General features: G+C 36.8%; 2 protein-coding genes and 1 long non-coding RNA gene across 4 annotated transcripts; 1 reads left to right on the plus strand and 2 right to left on the minus strand.

Moving 5' to 3' along the window:
- Positions 1-58: 58 nt before the first annotated feature.
- Positions 59-4649, minus strand: LOC126609584 (probable anion transporter 5). 2 transcript variants are annotated; one of them, XM_050277434.1, is made up of 2 exons: positions 4491-4649; positions 59-1929 (listed from the first exon to the last, which is right to left on the minus strand). In XM_050277434.1, the coding sequence occupies exon 2, from the start codon at positions 1691-1693 to the stop codon at positions 365-367; it is 1329 nt and encodes a 442-aa protein (XP_050133391.1). In that variant the 5' UTR covers positions 1694-1929; positions 4491-4649; the 3' UTR covers positions 59-364. The 2 variants fall into 2 exon arrangements, with proteins under 2 accessions (XP_050133391.1, XP_050133400.1); XM_050277443.1 differs by lacking the exon at positions 4491-4649 and adding an exon at positions 2889-4472.
- A 2459-nt stretch (positions 4650-7108) lies between these two features.
- Positions 7109-8360, plus strand: LOC126609710 (uncharacterized). Its single transcript, XR_007618239.1, has 2 exons — positions 7109-7221; positions 7969-8360. It is a non-coding gene; the product is annotated as an uncharacterized LOC126609710 (long non-coding RNA).
- A 442-nt stretch (positions 8361-8802) lies between these two features.
- LOC126609627 (palmitoyl-monogalactosyldiacylglycerol delta-7 desaturase, chloroplastic-like) lies at positions 8803-10769 on the minus strand. The gene is made up of 5 exons (XM_050277482.1): positions 10410-10769; positions 10034-10174; positions 9756-9899; positions 9184-9290; positions 8803-9079 (listed from the first exon to the last, which is right to left on the minus strand). The coding sequence occupies exons 1-5, from the start codon at positions 10689-10691 to the stop codon at positions 8860-8862; spliced, it is 894 nt and encodes a 297-aa protein (XP_050133439.1). The 5' UTR covers positions 10692-10769; the 3' UTR covers positions 8803-8859.
- Between the last annotated feature and the right edge of the window lie 4960 nt (positions 10770-15729).

The raw sequence follows: 15729 nt of genomic DNA on the forward strand, positions 1-15729 counted from the left end.
TATTTATACAAAAGGATTGCATGATAACATATTTGGAGCGCCAATAACATCACCAAAATGAAACGTGGATATTCCACATAGAAACAACATTTCCATTAACCAAATGAAACGTGGTGATGTTATAAAGATAAGAATCAAATTCAGCAAATACATTAAAAACAAGAATGTAATAATTTATGAGCTGCTACTATTGCTTTGCTACCAATCTTTTTGTCAAGTTCATATGCTGTCCCAAGGCAGCATTCATATGCTACAGTACATTGTCAGGAATCATCACCGCACTAGGAACAGTTATATATTAAGAATCCGCACGCACATCTATTGACGAGCTACGAGCAAGAGGTTTGCATGGAAAAAACCTACCTCAGTCAAAAATTCTCTCCCCCGTCGAGAACAGTAAAAATACTAGAGAACTGAAAATGCAGAGCAAACCCGGGATAAAGAACACCAATCTCCAGCTCTCTGGACTCGAAAGACTCGAATCAACACTTCTTGCGGCTTCAAGAAGTTTGCCGGTCAGATCAACTCCAATAATGCCAGCTAACGTACCAGCAGTGTTGGAAACTCCCATCACAATGCCTGCATATCTTGGGGCAATATCCATGTGGTTCACTGCAAAACCAGCTCTCCCAAGTGCCAAGAAACCCAGAGCAACAGAAGAGCAGAGGACAGCTCCACTAGACGTTCTGAAGATGGGAATTGCCATCAGTGCAAGAGAAGCAACTATGAACCCTATGGTGTTCAAGAGCTTCCGCGTTCTAGTAACAGACAAGATTCTCTTTGTGACCAAGTGATCAGCAACCACCCCACCTATGTTTGAGAAAATAAACATGTTGAGATACGGCAACATCTTAGAAGAACCCATTTCCTGAAGGCTAAGCTGGAGGCCCAATTCAAAGTATGTCGGCAGCCAGTTCATTAACACATACAAAGCGTAGTGAAATGTGAAATTATTAACCACAATTGCCCAAACTGGCAAACTGAGTAAAATTCTCTTCCATGGGATTTTCGCAGATCTGATGGAACTTCCTCCATTCTCTATTTTCAATTTATGACTTCCATTGATTGGCAACATTGACTCCCCAAAACCAGCAGCTGTGGCTTTTGGATGTTCTGAGCGAGGTGGGTCGCTGGCATACTTGAACCAAAGCAAAGACCACATGGCACCTAGTGCTGCCTCAGCAAGAAAGACATCCTGCGGGCCTCTATACTTTACAAGGCTCGGAAGAAAAAGCATTCCTGCAGCGGCACCTAGGTACATACCAGAAGTCGTAAGAGAAACAGATCTGGATCTTTCATGCGGTGGAACCCACTGTGCTAGAACTGTGTGGATTGAGGGGAATATAAAACCTTGTGCGACACCAACAAGCAGCCGAGCAATTACCATGACAAAGACTCGATTGGGGTCCAAAGGGACCAATGCACAAGTAGCTGACCATAATACAAATGAAAGGAGAAGAACCTTCCTTCCCCCAATTTTCTGGGCTGCCCAGCCTCCAGGCACCTGTGAACAAGCATAACCATAATAGAATGTAGAAAGAATTGTGCCTTTACTTGCTTGATTTACCCCAGCAGCATCAGCAGCAAAAGTGTATGCAATTGAAAACCCGACACGTTCTATATAGCAAACAGATGTGCAGATGAAGGTCAATATGACGACTAAATAACGCTTTGGAAATTTCATCGTCCTCATACCTCACCTTTTGTGACCCTTATAAGAACTTAGCATTGCCAATATTTCCTTCCAAATATTTTCGTATTTTCTTTAGAAAAATCAACTTTGTCAATGTTATCAACTGTAGCTATTATGTCTGCTATCTTTGGGTGAGCTGACTTTTAACAGCTCACGTTTCTTACAAAAGTGGTTCAGAAGAGGAAAGCAGCAACTTCACAAGTATCACAAATCAATGCTTAGATATGTTGAATAATCTGCAGGAGGAAAAAGTGGTTTAGAAGAGGAAAGAAGCAGCTTCACAACTTGTTTGAACAGCAACAAAACAACATAGCATACCAAAAAAACCAAAACCATTGTACAGGGGCTTCCAAGATCCAAGAAAGTGCTTTGTCAGTCAAAATTTAGACAGAGCCCTCTTCATTTTTTATGGCATTATCACTTCTATTAGTTCTATAATGTATACACGGACTCACACCCCTCGGATTCCATATTGTTTGGGTGACCACGTTTTAAATAGAAAAACACATCGATGAATCAACAGCCTTGGCACAGTATTCATGTACAGCAAAGGAGGCAAATCTAGGAAAAATTGGCAATACATATATCCATGGAAGGATGCATGTAATTTTAGGGTCTTGACCAGTGTTTTAAAACACGAGCCTTGAGGAGCACCTAGGCGGCCTTCGAGGTGGGGCGGTGAGGAAAACGCCTATGCCCAACGGGAGTAGGTTTAAACTCGCCTAGGCATGGTTGAGGCGCACCTGAGATGTCAGCTGAGGCCTTTTTTCAGGGTTATGGTTTCTCACCTACAATGGAGAATTTTTTTTATTTGATTGTTGATTATTCTTCTATAATGTTTGATTTCGACTCTATTATCGATATATTATATATTATATATATAATTAATAATTTTAGGTCCCATGAGGCTTCACCTCACGCCTCAAGGCTTTCGCCTAGGCAGGGCTATCCATGAAACATCTTGGCTTCACATTCTTGACATAGATAGGGGGTTGAAGTGTTTATCTTTCCCCCATATCAGGGTTTTGGCAAAATTTATCCCGAATTGGCAAACCCTAAATCTTAATTAATCTCATTGTGACCCAAGTAACCAAAAGTATGCCCTAATTGCACTTATCCAGAAAATTTCCCTCAACTGATCATAAGGAATCCAAGACAATCATTGAGCAGACAGGAAACAAAAGAACTGACTCACCATTTGCAATTCTTTCATCTCTTTTCAGACCCTTTCTAGCCCATTTGTAGACAAGTGAATCATTGAGTTGCGAATCAATTCTTCCATCAGTTTGTGGGTGACCATTTCAGACCACCACCATGTACAAATTAGAGACCTTCCACACAAAGATCAACACCCCAAAATTTGAACAGCAAAGAATTTCTTCTTAACTTGCATTTTTCAGCACTGAAGATCAGTGTGAATTTGTTAAAGACTCTCAGTCACTCTTTGTTCCCTCTATTTCGGTCCCACTCTGTCACCCCCTCTCTTTGTTTCATGCATCATCACCCCAATTATGTATTGTTAGCATTTTTTATTTTTTTGTGTTTACTTTTGTGCCTTCGCCCATGAGCGGTAGGTCTCGGGTTCGAGACTTGGGAGCAGCCTCTCCATAAATGGGGGTAAGGCTAGCCGACATTCACCTCTCCCAGACCCTGCGTAAAGCGGGAGCCTTGTGCACTGGTACGACCTTTTTTTTTTACTTTTGTGCCATAGGCATGGCAACATACTTTATTGCTTTGGTTTACTTATGTATTGCCATCATTTATTCTATGTTAATTCCCAACTCTAATCAATTGTATTGCTACGTTTAATAACTGATTGGACTCTTTGTTTTTTCTTTATTTGGTTAACACTCTTTGTTTCCTTATCTACTAGCCAATTCTACTCTGAAACGTGAATTCCCACAAATAATATATTTTGAGCAATCAAGAGTGAAAACTGAAGGCCTAAACTGCCTTGCAGTTGAAGCAATTCTGTACCCAATACAATTTAGTTGCAGACACTAAAAACTTATCTAAAATATAACTATTAAGAGTGAAACAATACAGAGTTAGATACATACACGAAAGCAAGAAAAAGGTCAACAAAACCAACTTTAGGTTCCAAAATCAAAATCCTCAAACCCTATAAAAAAACAGAAATGCAGAATCTTAAGAACCTGAAGAAGGACAGATTATATTCCAAAGTGAAACTTTCCTGAAGGTGAAGTTGAAGCAAAATCCCAGTTTGGTCTGAAACTTCCTAAAAGTCTCTAAATTGAAAATCCAAAGAACTTACTTCCGGGTTCTTTTGTTCTCTCATTTGGATCTACATTTTGTAGGGGTGATCAAACCCGTTGGCCACTAAAAAGAACGAACATTCTATGATTGAACTAAAATGAAACCAGGTCAACTGAAAAGCAAAATTCGTGAAGATCCAACTTTTTTCAAGCATTTCACAGGACCCCAACCCAGATGTACAAACTCTCCTATGTATTTCTAAATCTTCAACTACATTATCAAGTACAACAACACAATGTACATTCAAAACAAAAATCATACAAAGATCAATTGAAAACAAAAGGTCCCCAATTGATAATTCACAAATAAGACAATAATTGAATCCGTTAATCAGAACAATTTAGCAGATTAAAATCCCTAATTCCGAAATCCCCAAATCCAAATTCAGACGATAAAACTGAAACTAAATGGCAAGAAGAAGAGAAGTAGGGTCCTAGGAGGTTGAGAGATCGGAGGTACGGTGGCGTATTTAAATTTGAACAACCATAAGAAGAAGAGGAGGAGGCGGAGAAGGAGCTACCAGTTAGAGAGCATAGCAGAGGAGAGGAGGATGGAAACGCGGCGCCTGGATCCGTGGAGGGGCTGAAGCACTGCTGATACTGCTGATGCGATAAATTAGAAATTTGGACTCTTATGAGTCTTTCTTTTCTGTCATTCTTTCTTTTTGGGTTTGAAAACTACCGGCTGCGGCACTTTTTTACGGGAACTCGGGATATTTCACTGTTTTAACCGTGATTAAGATTTTAACGATTAATTTTCTTTCTGAAAATGAGAATCTTAGGCGTGCACCGATAAATTGAAAGGAAAACTAATGAAAATGATTTGAAAATTTTGAGTTTTAATAATAAGGACAAAATAAAAGGTAGAGTGAATAGTACCAGGTTTGACTTTTTAGTGTTAAAATGTGGTTTTTCGTTAAAGTGAACAGTACCATAGGCTTTTCGTTAAAACTCCCTAAATTGAATTAAATAGAATTTAGAATAAGGATGAAAGAAGGGTGTTTAAGACTGTCATGTCCTAATTACGAAGCATATATGAAATCGGGCGTATTAAAAGTGTCACATTAGTACATATCGAACAACTTATACAAATAAACATATTGGTGGGATCTCTTCCACTTACATACAATGCAAAAGAGTTTGCAAACTATGTACAAAACCTCATCTAGAGGCACAACGCCTGTAGGCTCCCAAAATGGAACTATTCACAAAATAAAACAATAAGATACATGGTTAATCCAATCACTAAGCGCTTAATTCCCCAACACTGCTACTCAAGACGCCTCGTACCTATCAACACCTGTCAAACTGCAAAATCGCCATCTACACCGTGAAAATGGTTTACCAGGCAAAGCAAAAACCGGATAATCTATGAAGCTCGTATGAGTAACAGTAATATGACAATCGATCTCAGTTATAAAATATTTTATAGATCTTTTGCTCATATAAAATAAATTCACTCACAAAACTTGATCGAATCTACGTAGTCATTCAATCATCTCATTTATATATATGAATAAAATATTAGAACTAGCACAAATCACAACGTTATGTATTCCAGACACACTCATGGATCGGCTGTTGGTAGGAACATTTACTGAAAAATAAAGAGAAATTAAGCCTTTGTTCTACCAAGGCAAAGACTTGGGTTTACAAATGAATGGAAAGTTTCCTTATATCAAACTAAGCTGCAAACAGGGAAATTATCCGCGGAAGTTCTCGGGTGTTACAATATAAACAATCTCCATGCTAAGCCTCTGTCACTAATGACTACAAATAATCATACATCAAATTAAACGACGTTCCGCACAAAACCAAACTACTTCCTTCCCCTACTCAGCCTTTGCAAGTGGTAATTGATGCTTCCCCATTGACTTTCTGTTTTTGTTGCTCTGTAGCGAAAGAGTAGGGCGGGTTAGGATCGACTTCAAGTAATGAAAAAAAAAAACAGATGCGAAATCCGAAAACAAAATTAAGATGCATAATCCAAAGGAGAACAACGGAAAATCCACCTGATCCATACACGTACCCAAAAGTTCCTTCTGCTTGACACACTTTGTGAAGTTCTGTGAATGGCAATGTGTGACAATTGGTTTACTTGAGGAACAAATTACTTGATTATTCAGTGATGTGCAATTCGAGTAAATTAAGAGTCATAGTTCAGTAACAATTGTGGAGTCTTAAATTATTGCAGCTAATCTAGGAGAATCATCTAGAGGTTCAAATACAAAGATATTGCATCATGATAGGACTCGATCAAGGTAATAGGGTTGACCTTGTTAGCTGTTAATAGGCCGGCTAATAAGGAAACCTAATGATAAATAAATACTAGGTTAAGTCCCTGCTTCCATACGTTGAATTCCTCATAATACTAAAACCTATTCATATAGTAGAGGGATATTTTGGAGTATTGGAAGGAGAAGACAACCTAGAGTTCATCAATGGCTTCATCTTCATAGTCATGTATTCCGAATTCTACAGATAAGTTCAATATAATTAGTCAATCTCTATTTCATATTGATTTGATTTATTCGTGATCCTAATATCTTGTTGTTGTGATTTAAGAATATGTCTTACACACTTATCATCACAGAGCTGGATAGCAGCCAGGCAGTTGAGAAATGCTATCATTTCCTTCATGCATGGTTTGTGAAAAGTTCCAAGTTTCTTTGGATTTATATAAACAGTACCAACTTTCCGATCCATTCTATGATTGAAACAACACCTGTCCAAGCAAAGTGCAAACAAAAAACAAGTCCAAGATGAACTAAGAATTTTCATTTTTTTTAACTGATAACAAATCTAATCAATACTCTTTAATTTGATTGTACTCTTTAAAAAAAATAAGGATAATTTGAAATAGATCCAATTTTATAACCTACTTTTGAAACAGATCTAATTTTTGTGTAATGTTAACTTTTGAAATAGATCAAATTTTTAGTCCAATTGGACCTGTTTCAAAGGACTCATAAAAAGTAAACGGGCATTTTTTTTTATATATATAAAAATAGGTATTTCATCCGATGTTATTTTTTATATATATATAAAAATCGGTATTTAATTTGATTATGCATCAAACGTTCGACTAAATAGTCAGTCCGACGACAAATTATCATATTCAACTGAAATAATCAATCCATCCAAATTTCTAATTTCTCGGATCAACGGTATCTCCACAGTGCAGTGCTCAGCCGCTGCACGAATCCAGGCGCTGCGTTTCCAGCTCCTGTCCTCTGTTCTGCTTTCTAACTGGTAAGTCCTCCTCCTCCTCCTCTTTCTTCTTATTGTTGTTCAAATTTCAATACTCCACCGTACCTCCGATCTCTCAACCTCCTAGGCCCTTCTGAATTGGGATTTGGGATTTTAATTTGCTAATTATTCTAATCAACGGATCCAATTATTGTCTTATTTGTGAATTATCAAGTGGGGACTTTTTGTTTTCAATTGATCTTTGTATGATTTTTGTTTTGAATGTACATTTTGTTGTTGTACTTGACAATGTAGTTGAAGATTTAGAAATAGGTAGGAGAGTTTGTACATCTGGGTTGGGGGGCCTGTGAAATGCTTGAAAAATGTTGGATCTTCTTGATTTATGCGTTTCAGTTGACCTGGTTTCATTTTAACATGCACAGTTGAGTTCAATCGTAGAATGTTAGTTCTTTTTAGTGGTCAACGGGTTTGATCACCCCTACAAAATGTAGACCCAAATGAGAGAACAAAAGAACCCGGAAGAAAGTTATTCGGGATTTTCAATTTAGAGACTTTTAGGAGGTTTCAGACCAAACTGGGATTCTGCTTCAGCTTCAGGAAAGTTTCACTTTGGAATATAATCTGTCTTTCTTCAGGTTCTTAAGATTCTGCTTTCTGTTTTTTTTATAGGGTTTGAGGATTTTGTACAATGGTTTTGGTTTTTTTTTGTATGCTATGTTGTTTTGGTGCTGTTCAAACAAGTTGTGAAGCTGCTGCTTTCCTCTTTTAAACCACCTTTTCCTCCCGCAGATTATTCAACATATCTAAGCATTGATTTGTGATGCCCATGAAGTTGCCGCTTTCCTCTTCTGAACCACTTTTGTAAGAAACGTGAGCTGTTTAAGTCAGCTCACCCAAAGATAGCAGACATTGACAAAGTTGATTTTTCTAAAGAAAATACAAAAAAGGTTTGGAAGGCAATATTGGCAATGCAAAGTACTTATAAAGGTCACAAAAGGTGAGGTATGAGGACGATGAAATTTCCAAAGCGTTATTTAGTCGTCATATTGACCTTCATCTGCACATCTGTTTGCTATATAGAACGTGTCGGGTTTTCAATTGCATACACTTTTGCTGCTGATGCTCACAAATGCCTCATATATAGGATCTCTTCGAATGATAATGGATGTGATTATTTTTTTCGGGTGCACCGTCTTCAAGTGGTGGTTATGCTCACCACCATACTTATTATTATTGGATGAGTTTAACTTTTGAGATTTGTGTTTATCCACTACACGATCGCGAAATTTAAATTCATGCAACGGTGATCAATAGAGTGGTGAGTATCACCATCACTTAAAAGTTAGGATGAAAATTAATTTTTTTTTTTTTTTTGGAGACGATGAAATATGAAGAATGGGAGACTACATAAAACTCGGGGTCCGAATGGGAATATTATACGACATATGTAATGGGCTTAAAACTCTCCATATATAATGGGAATATTATACGAGCTCCTTTATTTTTGGCAAACGTTAATTTGTGGATTTGATCTCTCCAGCTGGGCAAACAGAGAGATCAAAACCCTTTTCCACGTCCCTAATCAAGACAACGATAATAAATACATAAATGAGCAAAAAAAAAAAAAAAAAAACGCAGTAATATTCGTGGTTTGGAAGATATCCATTGCCAACTTTTGTCTTAATTGTTTCTCTCAATGATTTGTTTGTGTAAAGCTTTCCTTTTCTTTTGAGTTTCAGTTGGGGTTTTCACGTCGGTGGCCAAACCAGCAACTTGAAGAATTGTTATTACATACCATGTAATATCAACCTGCCACCATTCCAGGCCTTGCCGAGCTGAGTAGTCAAAAGCATGGTGGTTATTGTGCCAGCCTTCTCCAAGGGTCGGCAATGCCACCAACCTAAAACAATTCAAATTCACAATTACTTTTACTATTTATCCATGCAAAGAACGTACATAATATATGGAGATTCCGTTATAGCTACATCACACACACACACATACAAGTTGTTTCTAGACAAATCACCGGTATCCCATACTTGGCTTCCCCATGTGTGGCAAATAGAATTTACTGAGAAAGTAACGTGGTAAAGTACTACCGTCCTCACACCCTGCAGTGAGTAAAAATCCAGCTGATTACATTAAAAAACGATAAGACGATGGACTAGTAATATTTATGGGTCATGAATTATAAAAAATGTAATGGCAAAGATACTATGATATATTTATGGACCATGTATTGCGTCTAATTATTGAGCACGATTTCCATATATAGCATGGGTACATGGTCATTGTGGCGTTCCGTGTCAATAATACAAAGACATGCATAAGTATTTGTACACATTAGTCTACTTTGTATCATTCGTACGAGACGTTGTGTAATTATATATAAGTTTCTTTTTGACGAGCTACCGCTTCACTTAATCACTTGACGAGCTTGTCATGTTTTCAATGTAAGAAAAAAGGGTATATATATTAGGTTACAGTTTGAATCTTTTTCCTAGTGATATACGTGAAAGTAAATTTGGCGGGGCCAGCTTCCTTTGACGAGAAAGAAAATAGTACAAGTAATTTACCATTCCCCAAACCAGAAAGGGTAGTCCTCCCGTGACATACAGTAGAACTCCAAGAACAACCGAGTGAAGAAGATACGTACGATGAAGAAACCTATAGTACGGCTGCCTTTTTAAATCATCAACATTCTTGAGTCGTCTTTCATACTGCAAAATTGGTATCCATCTCACTTTGTCAGAGAGAGAGAGAGAGAGAGAGAGAGAGAGAGAGAGAGAGAGAGAGAGGGAGAGAGAGAGAGAGAGGGAGTTTTATACTGAAGGGGAGAGAGAGAATTTTGTACACTTTCAAACCGAAAGCTGTTATTGACGACCCAACCAATGTGACTAAACCAGAACCCCATAAGTGGGCTATGCGGGTCTTTCTTTGTGTCTGTAAACTGGTGGTGGTATCTATGTGTGCTCACCCATTCAATTGGATTTCCCTGCAAACCAAACACAAGATCAGTTCACAAAAAAATTCTAAACTTAATGAAAAAAAAGTACAATTACATAAAGTACACATCAATTTAATGATTCTGGTGAGAATCAGATCTCAAACACCAGCAAAGTTAAGGGTACTAATTATTTTATCTAATTATCAACTGCGGTTTTGCGATATATATCACATGGTTTCTAAATTCGTATATATTCCTCTATCAGCATTTCTCTTAAGCAGACCTGAAGTGCCAAAACACCACAATAGGCAAAAAAGTATTCGAGCCATCTGGGAAGCTTAAAACTCCGGTGCGCAAGGCTCCTATGGTACCCTAGGGTTACTCCTAGACCTGTCAAAAAATATAGTGCCACGGACAACCAAAATGCACCCCAGTTGAAATAAAATGGCGCTAGAAGAGAAAGGATATGGAAAAGCAGAACGACAATCAAAGTGGTTATGTCGAACAAGTTCCACTGCCTCCCAATAAATTCTACCCGCCGCATCATAAAATGGGGAGGCGCCATTAGTTAAAACAGTGTGTGTGGGTTTTTCTTGAAAGAACTAAACAGAAGCGCGAAGGGACAAAGAGTGAAATGAAGGAATTTTTGTTTTGTAACCAGCGTATTAAATAATGGTGTTAAGCATGATTATATAAGTCCTGGCTGAACTCTGCTTGAGTTAATAGCTTTGTTTGGAAATTATGTTTAAACCCTGGACGAGTATGTTTGAGTTAACAGTTATAACGGCCTTAACATGAATTCTTAACTTCATAACAGATTCTTATATAGCGTGCATGCATAGTCCTAGACGTGTAAGATACGGTAGGCACAATGAGAAGTTTAGGGTTTAGGCCTTGCTTGCAATTAGCGATGATTTTCTCTTTTCTAAGTTATTCCACAATAGTTTAAGTGAGTGTTATTATAGGAGTCACGCAGTCTAGGTTTGATATCTATGACCCTAGTGCTACACTACAGTGAATTATATAACTGTGAGAATCATACTTAGAACGTACTAATTTATAAGTATCACACTCATGAGTTTTAATTATTGAACTCATGAGTTCAATATATTATTAATCTCATGAGTTCAATATATTGTTAATCTCATGAGTTCAATACATTGGTAGGAGTGTGATTCCTATATCACCTCAATATATTGGTACAACCCTCATTTTTTTCATCCTACTATGGAAGGTCGTAGTTTGAGTGAGTGTGATATCTGTATATAAGAATCAGACAACCTGAGTTTGATATCTATAAACACTACTTCTACACTAGTGTGAGTTCAATATATTGAGTTCAGTATGTTTGATATGATCTTCTTGAGTTAATATATCACACTCATAAGTTCAATACATTGGTATCACACTCAATTACGCTCAAGAACTCTCTTGTCTAACAACTAAACAAAAGATAAAATATGCAATCTACCCTCTTTAAACTAATTATATAAATAAATAAAAAGTTGTTATAGATATTATATTTAAGTGTGATTGTGTAAATCCTAAATAGGTTTGATTACTAGTTATTCTTTCCTTATAGGATTTTATTTACTTGGAGGACAAGTAATTCCTTTCCTCTTTACTGCTATAAATAAAGGTATTGTGTAAGGGGAATAACACACACAGAGTAATCCCTACACTTTCTCCACTCTCTCTCTTTGCCACACCCCTTTATTCATTGTCAATAAAATAGGCCACAACACGTGATCAGGACGCTCCTCCTCTGCGTTAAGGAATCTGACTTGGAATTTTTTGCTCCAAACCAATTCATCAATATCATCACGCAATCAGGTTATTCCAAAACAATAGTTTTTATCTAGATTTCTTTTCAGCCTTGATTGCATGAACCTTCACCGTAATAGCTCACTGATCAAGCGTTCTTGAGCCAAAGATGAATAGGGCTAAGTGATCTGCCAAAGTTGTGAGATGTTACTTCCCAATCAAATTTGTCATAACATTCATAATGATCAACTTTACGAGGATCCCATTGTATTCTAGAAGCTTGCAGTTGGTCCCAATAAACCCAATTTAATACTTCCTTACTAGTAATTATGCCTACACCCTCAACTCGTCCTTAAAAAATAGGATTTTGATAAGTTTTTTATATTCCACAAGATCACTAGAGCCATTTTCTTTGCCCACAAATTGCTAATTCATTCCATTTATCTCTTTTTTTATTCCACGTCATAGAACACATACATATGAGTTGAAACCATTACTATCTATAGAAAGATATTGGGTTTAAATCTATAGGTTTATCTATTATGGATATATATAATATAGGCATGCCCCTTTGTAAAATTTGAAAAGTAAAAAAAAAAAAAAACCTCGTATACGTCAGCAATCCATTGATGAGAAGGGGTTGAGGAAACCTTGAACCCAATTCATGTAGTGATGAATATAAGAGCAACTAAAATTCCTGTGGAGAGTCAGATTCGAAAAGAGGAATCCTCAGTTCTTTCTCTCATTCAAAATTGTGCATGATGTTGGAAATGTACCCTAAACCCAATCATATGATGATACTTTATGACCATTTCACATGTTAAACTAAACTAGTTTAATATAAGAGCAAAGACTATTGTTTAAAGCCGCCTCGTTATAAATGTTATACGCTTAAACAATAAGTATGAGGAATAGGTACAATTACCTTAAAGCATTTGATTGGGCAGGTGGTAAATGAAAGTAGAGAGCACAATACTACCTTGTGAATGATATTGTTGTTGGATATATGTCAACAATCTGTGATAATTTTATATATGCTAATAAATAATAAATAGAATAAATATTGAACAGAGTATGAACAACGAAATAATTTAAACCAGAAAGATTGAAGATCAAGGCTTGCGTACCGCAATGTCCTTGAAACAGAAATTTGTCCCTACTCAGTGTCTGTAGTTCTACGGACGTCTGTTTCATCATGATTCAACGATCAAGTTAGAATTCCAGCATCGGAAAACTTAACTTCTGGCGAACTTCTGTGTGGTTCTCTCAGAAAGGATGTTTGAGATTGTAGAAGAAGAATATAGATTTTCTGTGTCTTAAATGCCATGCAGATGGATGTATATATAATAGAAGGATGCTTGTTCGCAACAGGTATGAGAATGAGATGTGTCTGTTGGGAGACATCTTCTCCAGATGGGTGCTTTACTCTGTGTTCTTTCTGAACTCTTCAGACTTCATCTGAAAGATGAGTTTGTTGGTAAAAAACAAATAATTAATTAAATTCGAAATTAATTATATATATATATATTAATTAGTGCACCTCAAAGCCCAACTCCAAAGGTGAGCCCAATTTTATTCTCCAGGCCTATTACTCCAATCACTTTGTATAAAGGACAAAGCCTTATAAAGTGATAAAATCTTTTGAGAATGACCAATGTGGGACAAAGAAATTTCTACTCAAACTATTCAAATTTCCAATAATTGTGACCTAAAATGGACTTGGACTTGGACCCGAGGACGGTGAGAGGGACTTAGATGTGTTGTGAGGATGTGATTTGAGCTCGGGTCTATGAGGAAGAAGGTTATATGCTTTGATGTTTTGGGTTTTGAAGGCAAAAATGGTTATGGATTTGAGGTAGTGCGGCTAGGGTTTTTGGCTGAGAAAAATGATTGCAGCAGCTAGAAATAATGCTTATATACTCCAACTAGTAGAAAAAACTATTTGCGTGACCAAACTTTATGCAACGAAAGGAAACTTGTCGCACAAAAGAGGTTAACGCGACAAATGTACCATTCCGTCACACAACTTTGTTGAAAAGAATTTAATGGGATAAATAACTTGCGCGACGCAAGGTTTTGTCAAGCAAAGGTTTGCAGAAAAATTCGCAAATGCTTGTATTTTGCCGCAAAAAATAGGTATGGCGTGTGTCACTTTGCGCGACCAATATTTCGTCGTGCAAAGGTTCAAACATTTACTAGATTATCAATTGTTTAGTCAAAGTGTTGAATGCGGTATTTACTCCATGGTTTTGCGCGATGATGGTTTCGTTGCACAAAGAAGCCAGAATTTTGTTAAATAGACAATTTCACTCTGTCTCAACACAATTCAATCCAAAAACTCTTTACTTTCACCGAACTATTATTCCAATTATTATTTGTTTTTCCGTACGCGATATCAGACTCTAGTGGTCCTTCATCAAAGAGACTTCAGAGCAAAGGTTCTGAGAAAGGTAATACATATTAAATTTTGTTGGTTGTGTAAATTAATTAAATATTTAAGTTGACTGATATAAGTTTTTATTTTGTTGGTAGACAAGAAAAAGAAGAGAGTTGCGACATGCGTTCGATACACTTCTTTCTGCTAAGAGCCGCTACCGAATCACTTATGCAGAATTAGTAAGATATGTGAAGTCGGATATGGTGAACAAGTTTAGGGGTGACATTAGGGTATTGGTGTGTGACAGATGCGGAGTGAATTGGGAGTCTTGGAAGACGTCCCCAAGGAGATAAAGATGGTCATGATCGATGAGTTAACACTACGTGTACATTATTAACTAGTTAAATAATAATTTAGTTCTTTAGATAAAATATAATAGTGACATGTATAATTTATTTATTTTTTCATATTAGCCTGATTGGGACATTGACAAAAGTGACTCAAATCTAATGAAGTGCATCGACATTGTGTTCAAGTATCATTTATAGGAGTTGAAGTTTTATGTTGAACGTGACGCAAAGCAGAAGAGTGGCTGGACTAGCAGGTGATTAGAATAGTTTTTTTTATTAGTCTATTTATGGTTTATTAAATAATGACATTGAATTATTATTAATTTGGAAGAATAAATTTATATGGACTATATTTATTTTGTTTCGTCCCGAGAACAGATTTCCAAGATACTATAATATTGACATTAGTATTTTGAGAAACTGTTTTCGAGATAGAATAAAGTAAATATTTTTAATTAGTCATGCAAGGATTTATACGACAAAAGTTTTGTCGCTAAAACCTTTGCGGGATGAGATTTCGTTGAGCAAAAACATTGTAAAACGGTCGGTTAGCGTTTAAGTCATTGTATTTACCGCTTAATTATGCGACGAAAGTTTGGTCGCGTAGAACGTTGAGAGACAAGCCTTCATCGTGCAAAGCGACAGTCGATGGTGTTGAAATTGACACACCCTGATCCTGATATTCCCCGAATACCAGGATAGGCACGTACTGGCCGACACCCAAGGGTGACGAAAGCCATTTGTTGAGTGCAAATGCTGAGAATAAGGAATAGATAAGACTTATAAATATAAAAGAATCAAGAATATGCATTTAAGGAACATGTTCAGAGCATACGACTAATTAGAACACCGAAAGAAATAATATAAAATTTAATGAAACAAAGGATGGGTTCTGCACCGAGAGGACTCGAAGATGCCAATGCGGAAGTGTCTGGATGCCGAGATTGTATGCCTTGATTCTAAGTCTTGAAGGGGGCGCAAAACAAACATGAGTGGACCAATTTGATATATAAATAGTAAAACAGTTATCAAAGTACTAACCCCCAGGTTTTATGAAAACACATATATATCATGATCATAATCTGAAATATCGATAATATCGACGAAATATC

Source organism: Malus sylvestris, chromosome 2, assembly GCF_916048215.2.
Source record: "Malus sylvestris chromosome 2, drMalSylv7.2, whole genome shotgun sequence".
NCBI lineage: Eukaryota > Viridiplantae > Streptophyta > Magnoliopsida > Rosales > Rosaceae > Malus > Malus sylvestris.

Coding starts and splice junctions, on each gene's coding strand:
- LOC126609584 (XM_050277434.1), bottom strand. CDS start 1,693: ATGAGGACGATGAAATTTCCAAAGCGTTATTTAGTCGTCATATTGACC.
- LOC126609627 (XM_050277482.1), bottom strand. CDS start 10,691: ATGGCGCCTCCCCATTTTATGATGCGGCGGGTAGAATTTATTGGGAGG. Junction 9,291..9,755: donor CCTTTCTGGTTTGGGGAATG/GTAAATTACTTG, acceptor TACTCACTGCAG/GGTGTGAGGACGGTAGTACT. Junction 9,080..9,183: donor GATTTGTCTAGAAACAACTT/GTATGTGTGTGT, acceptor GAATTGTTTTAG/GTTGGTGGCATTGCCGACCC.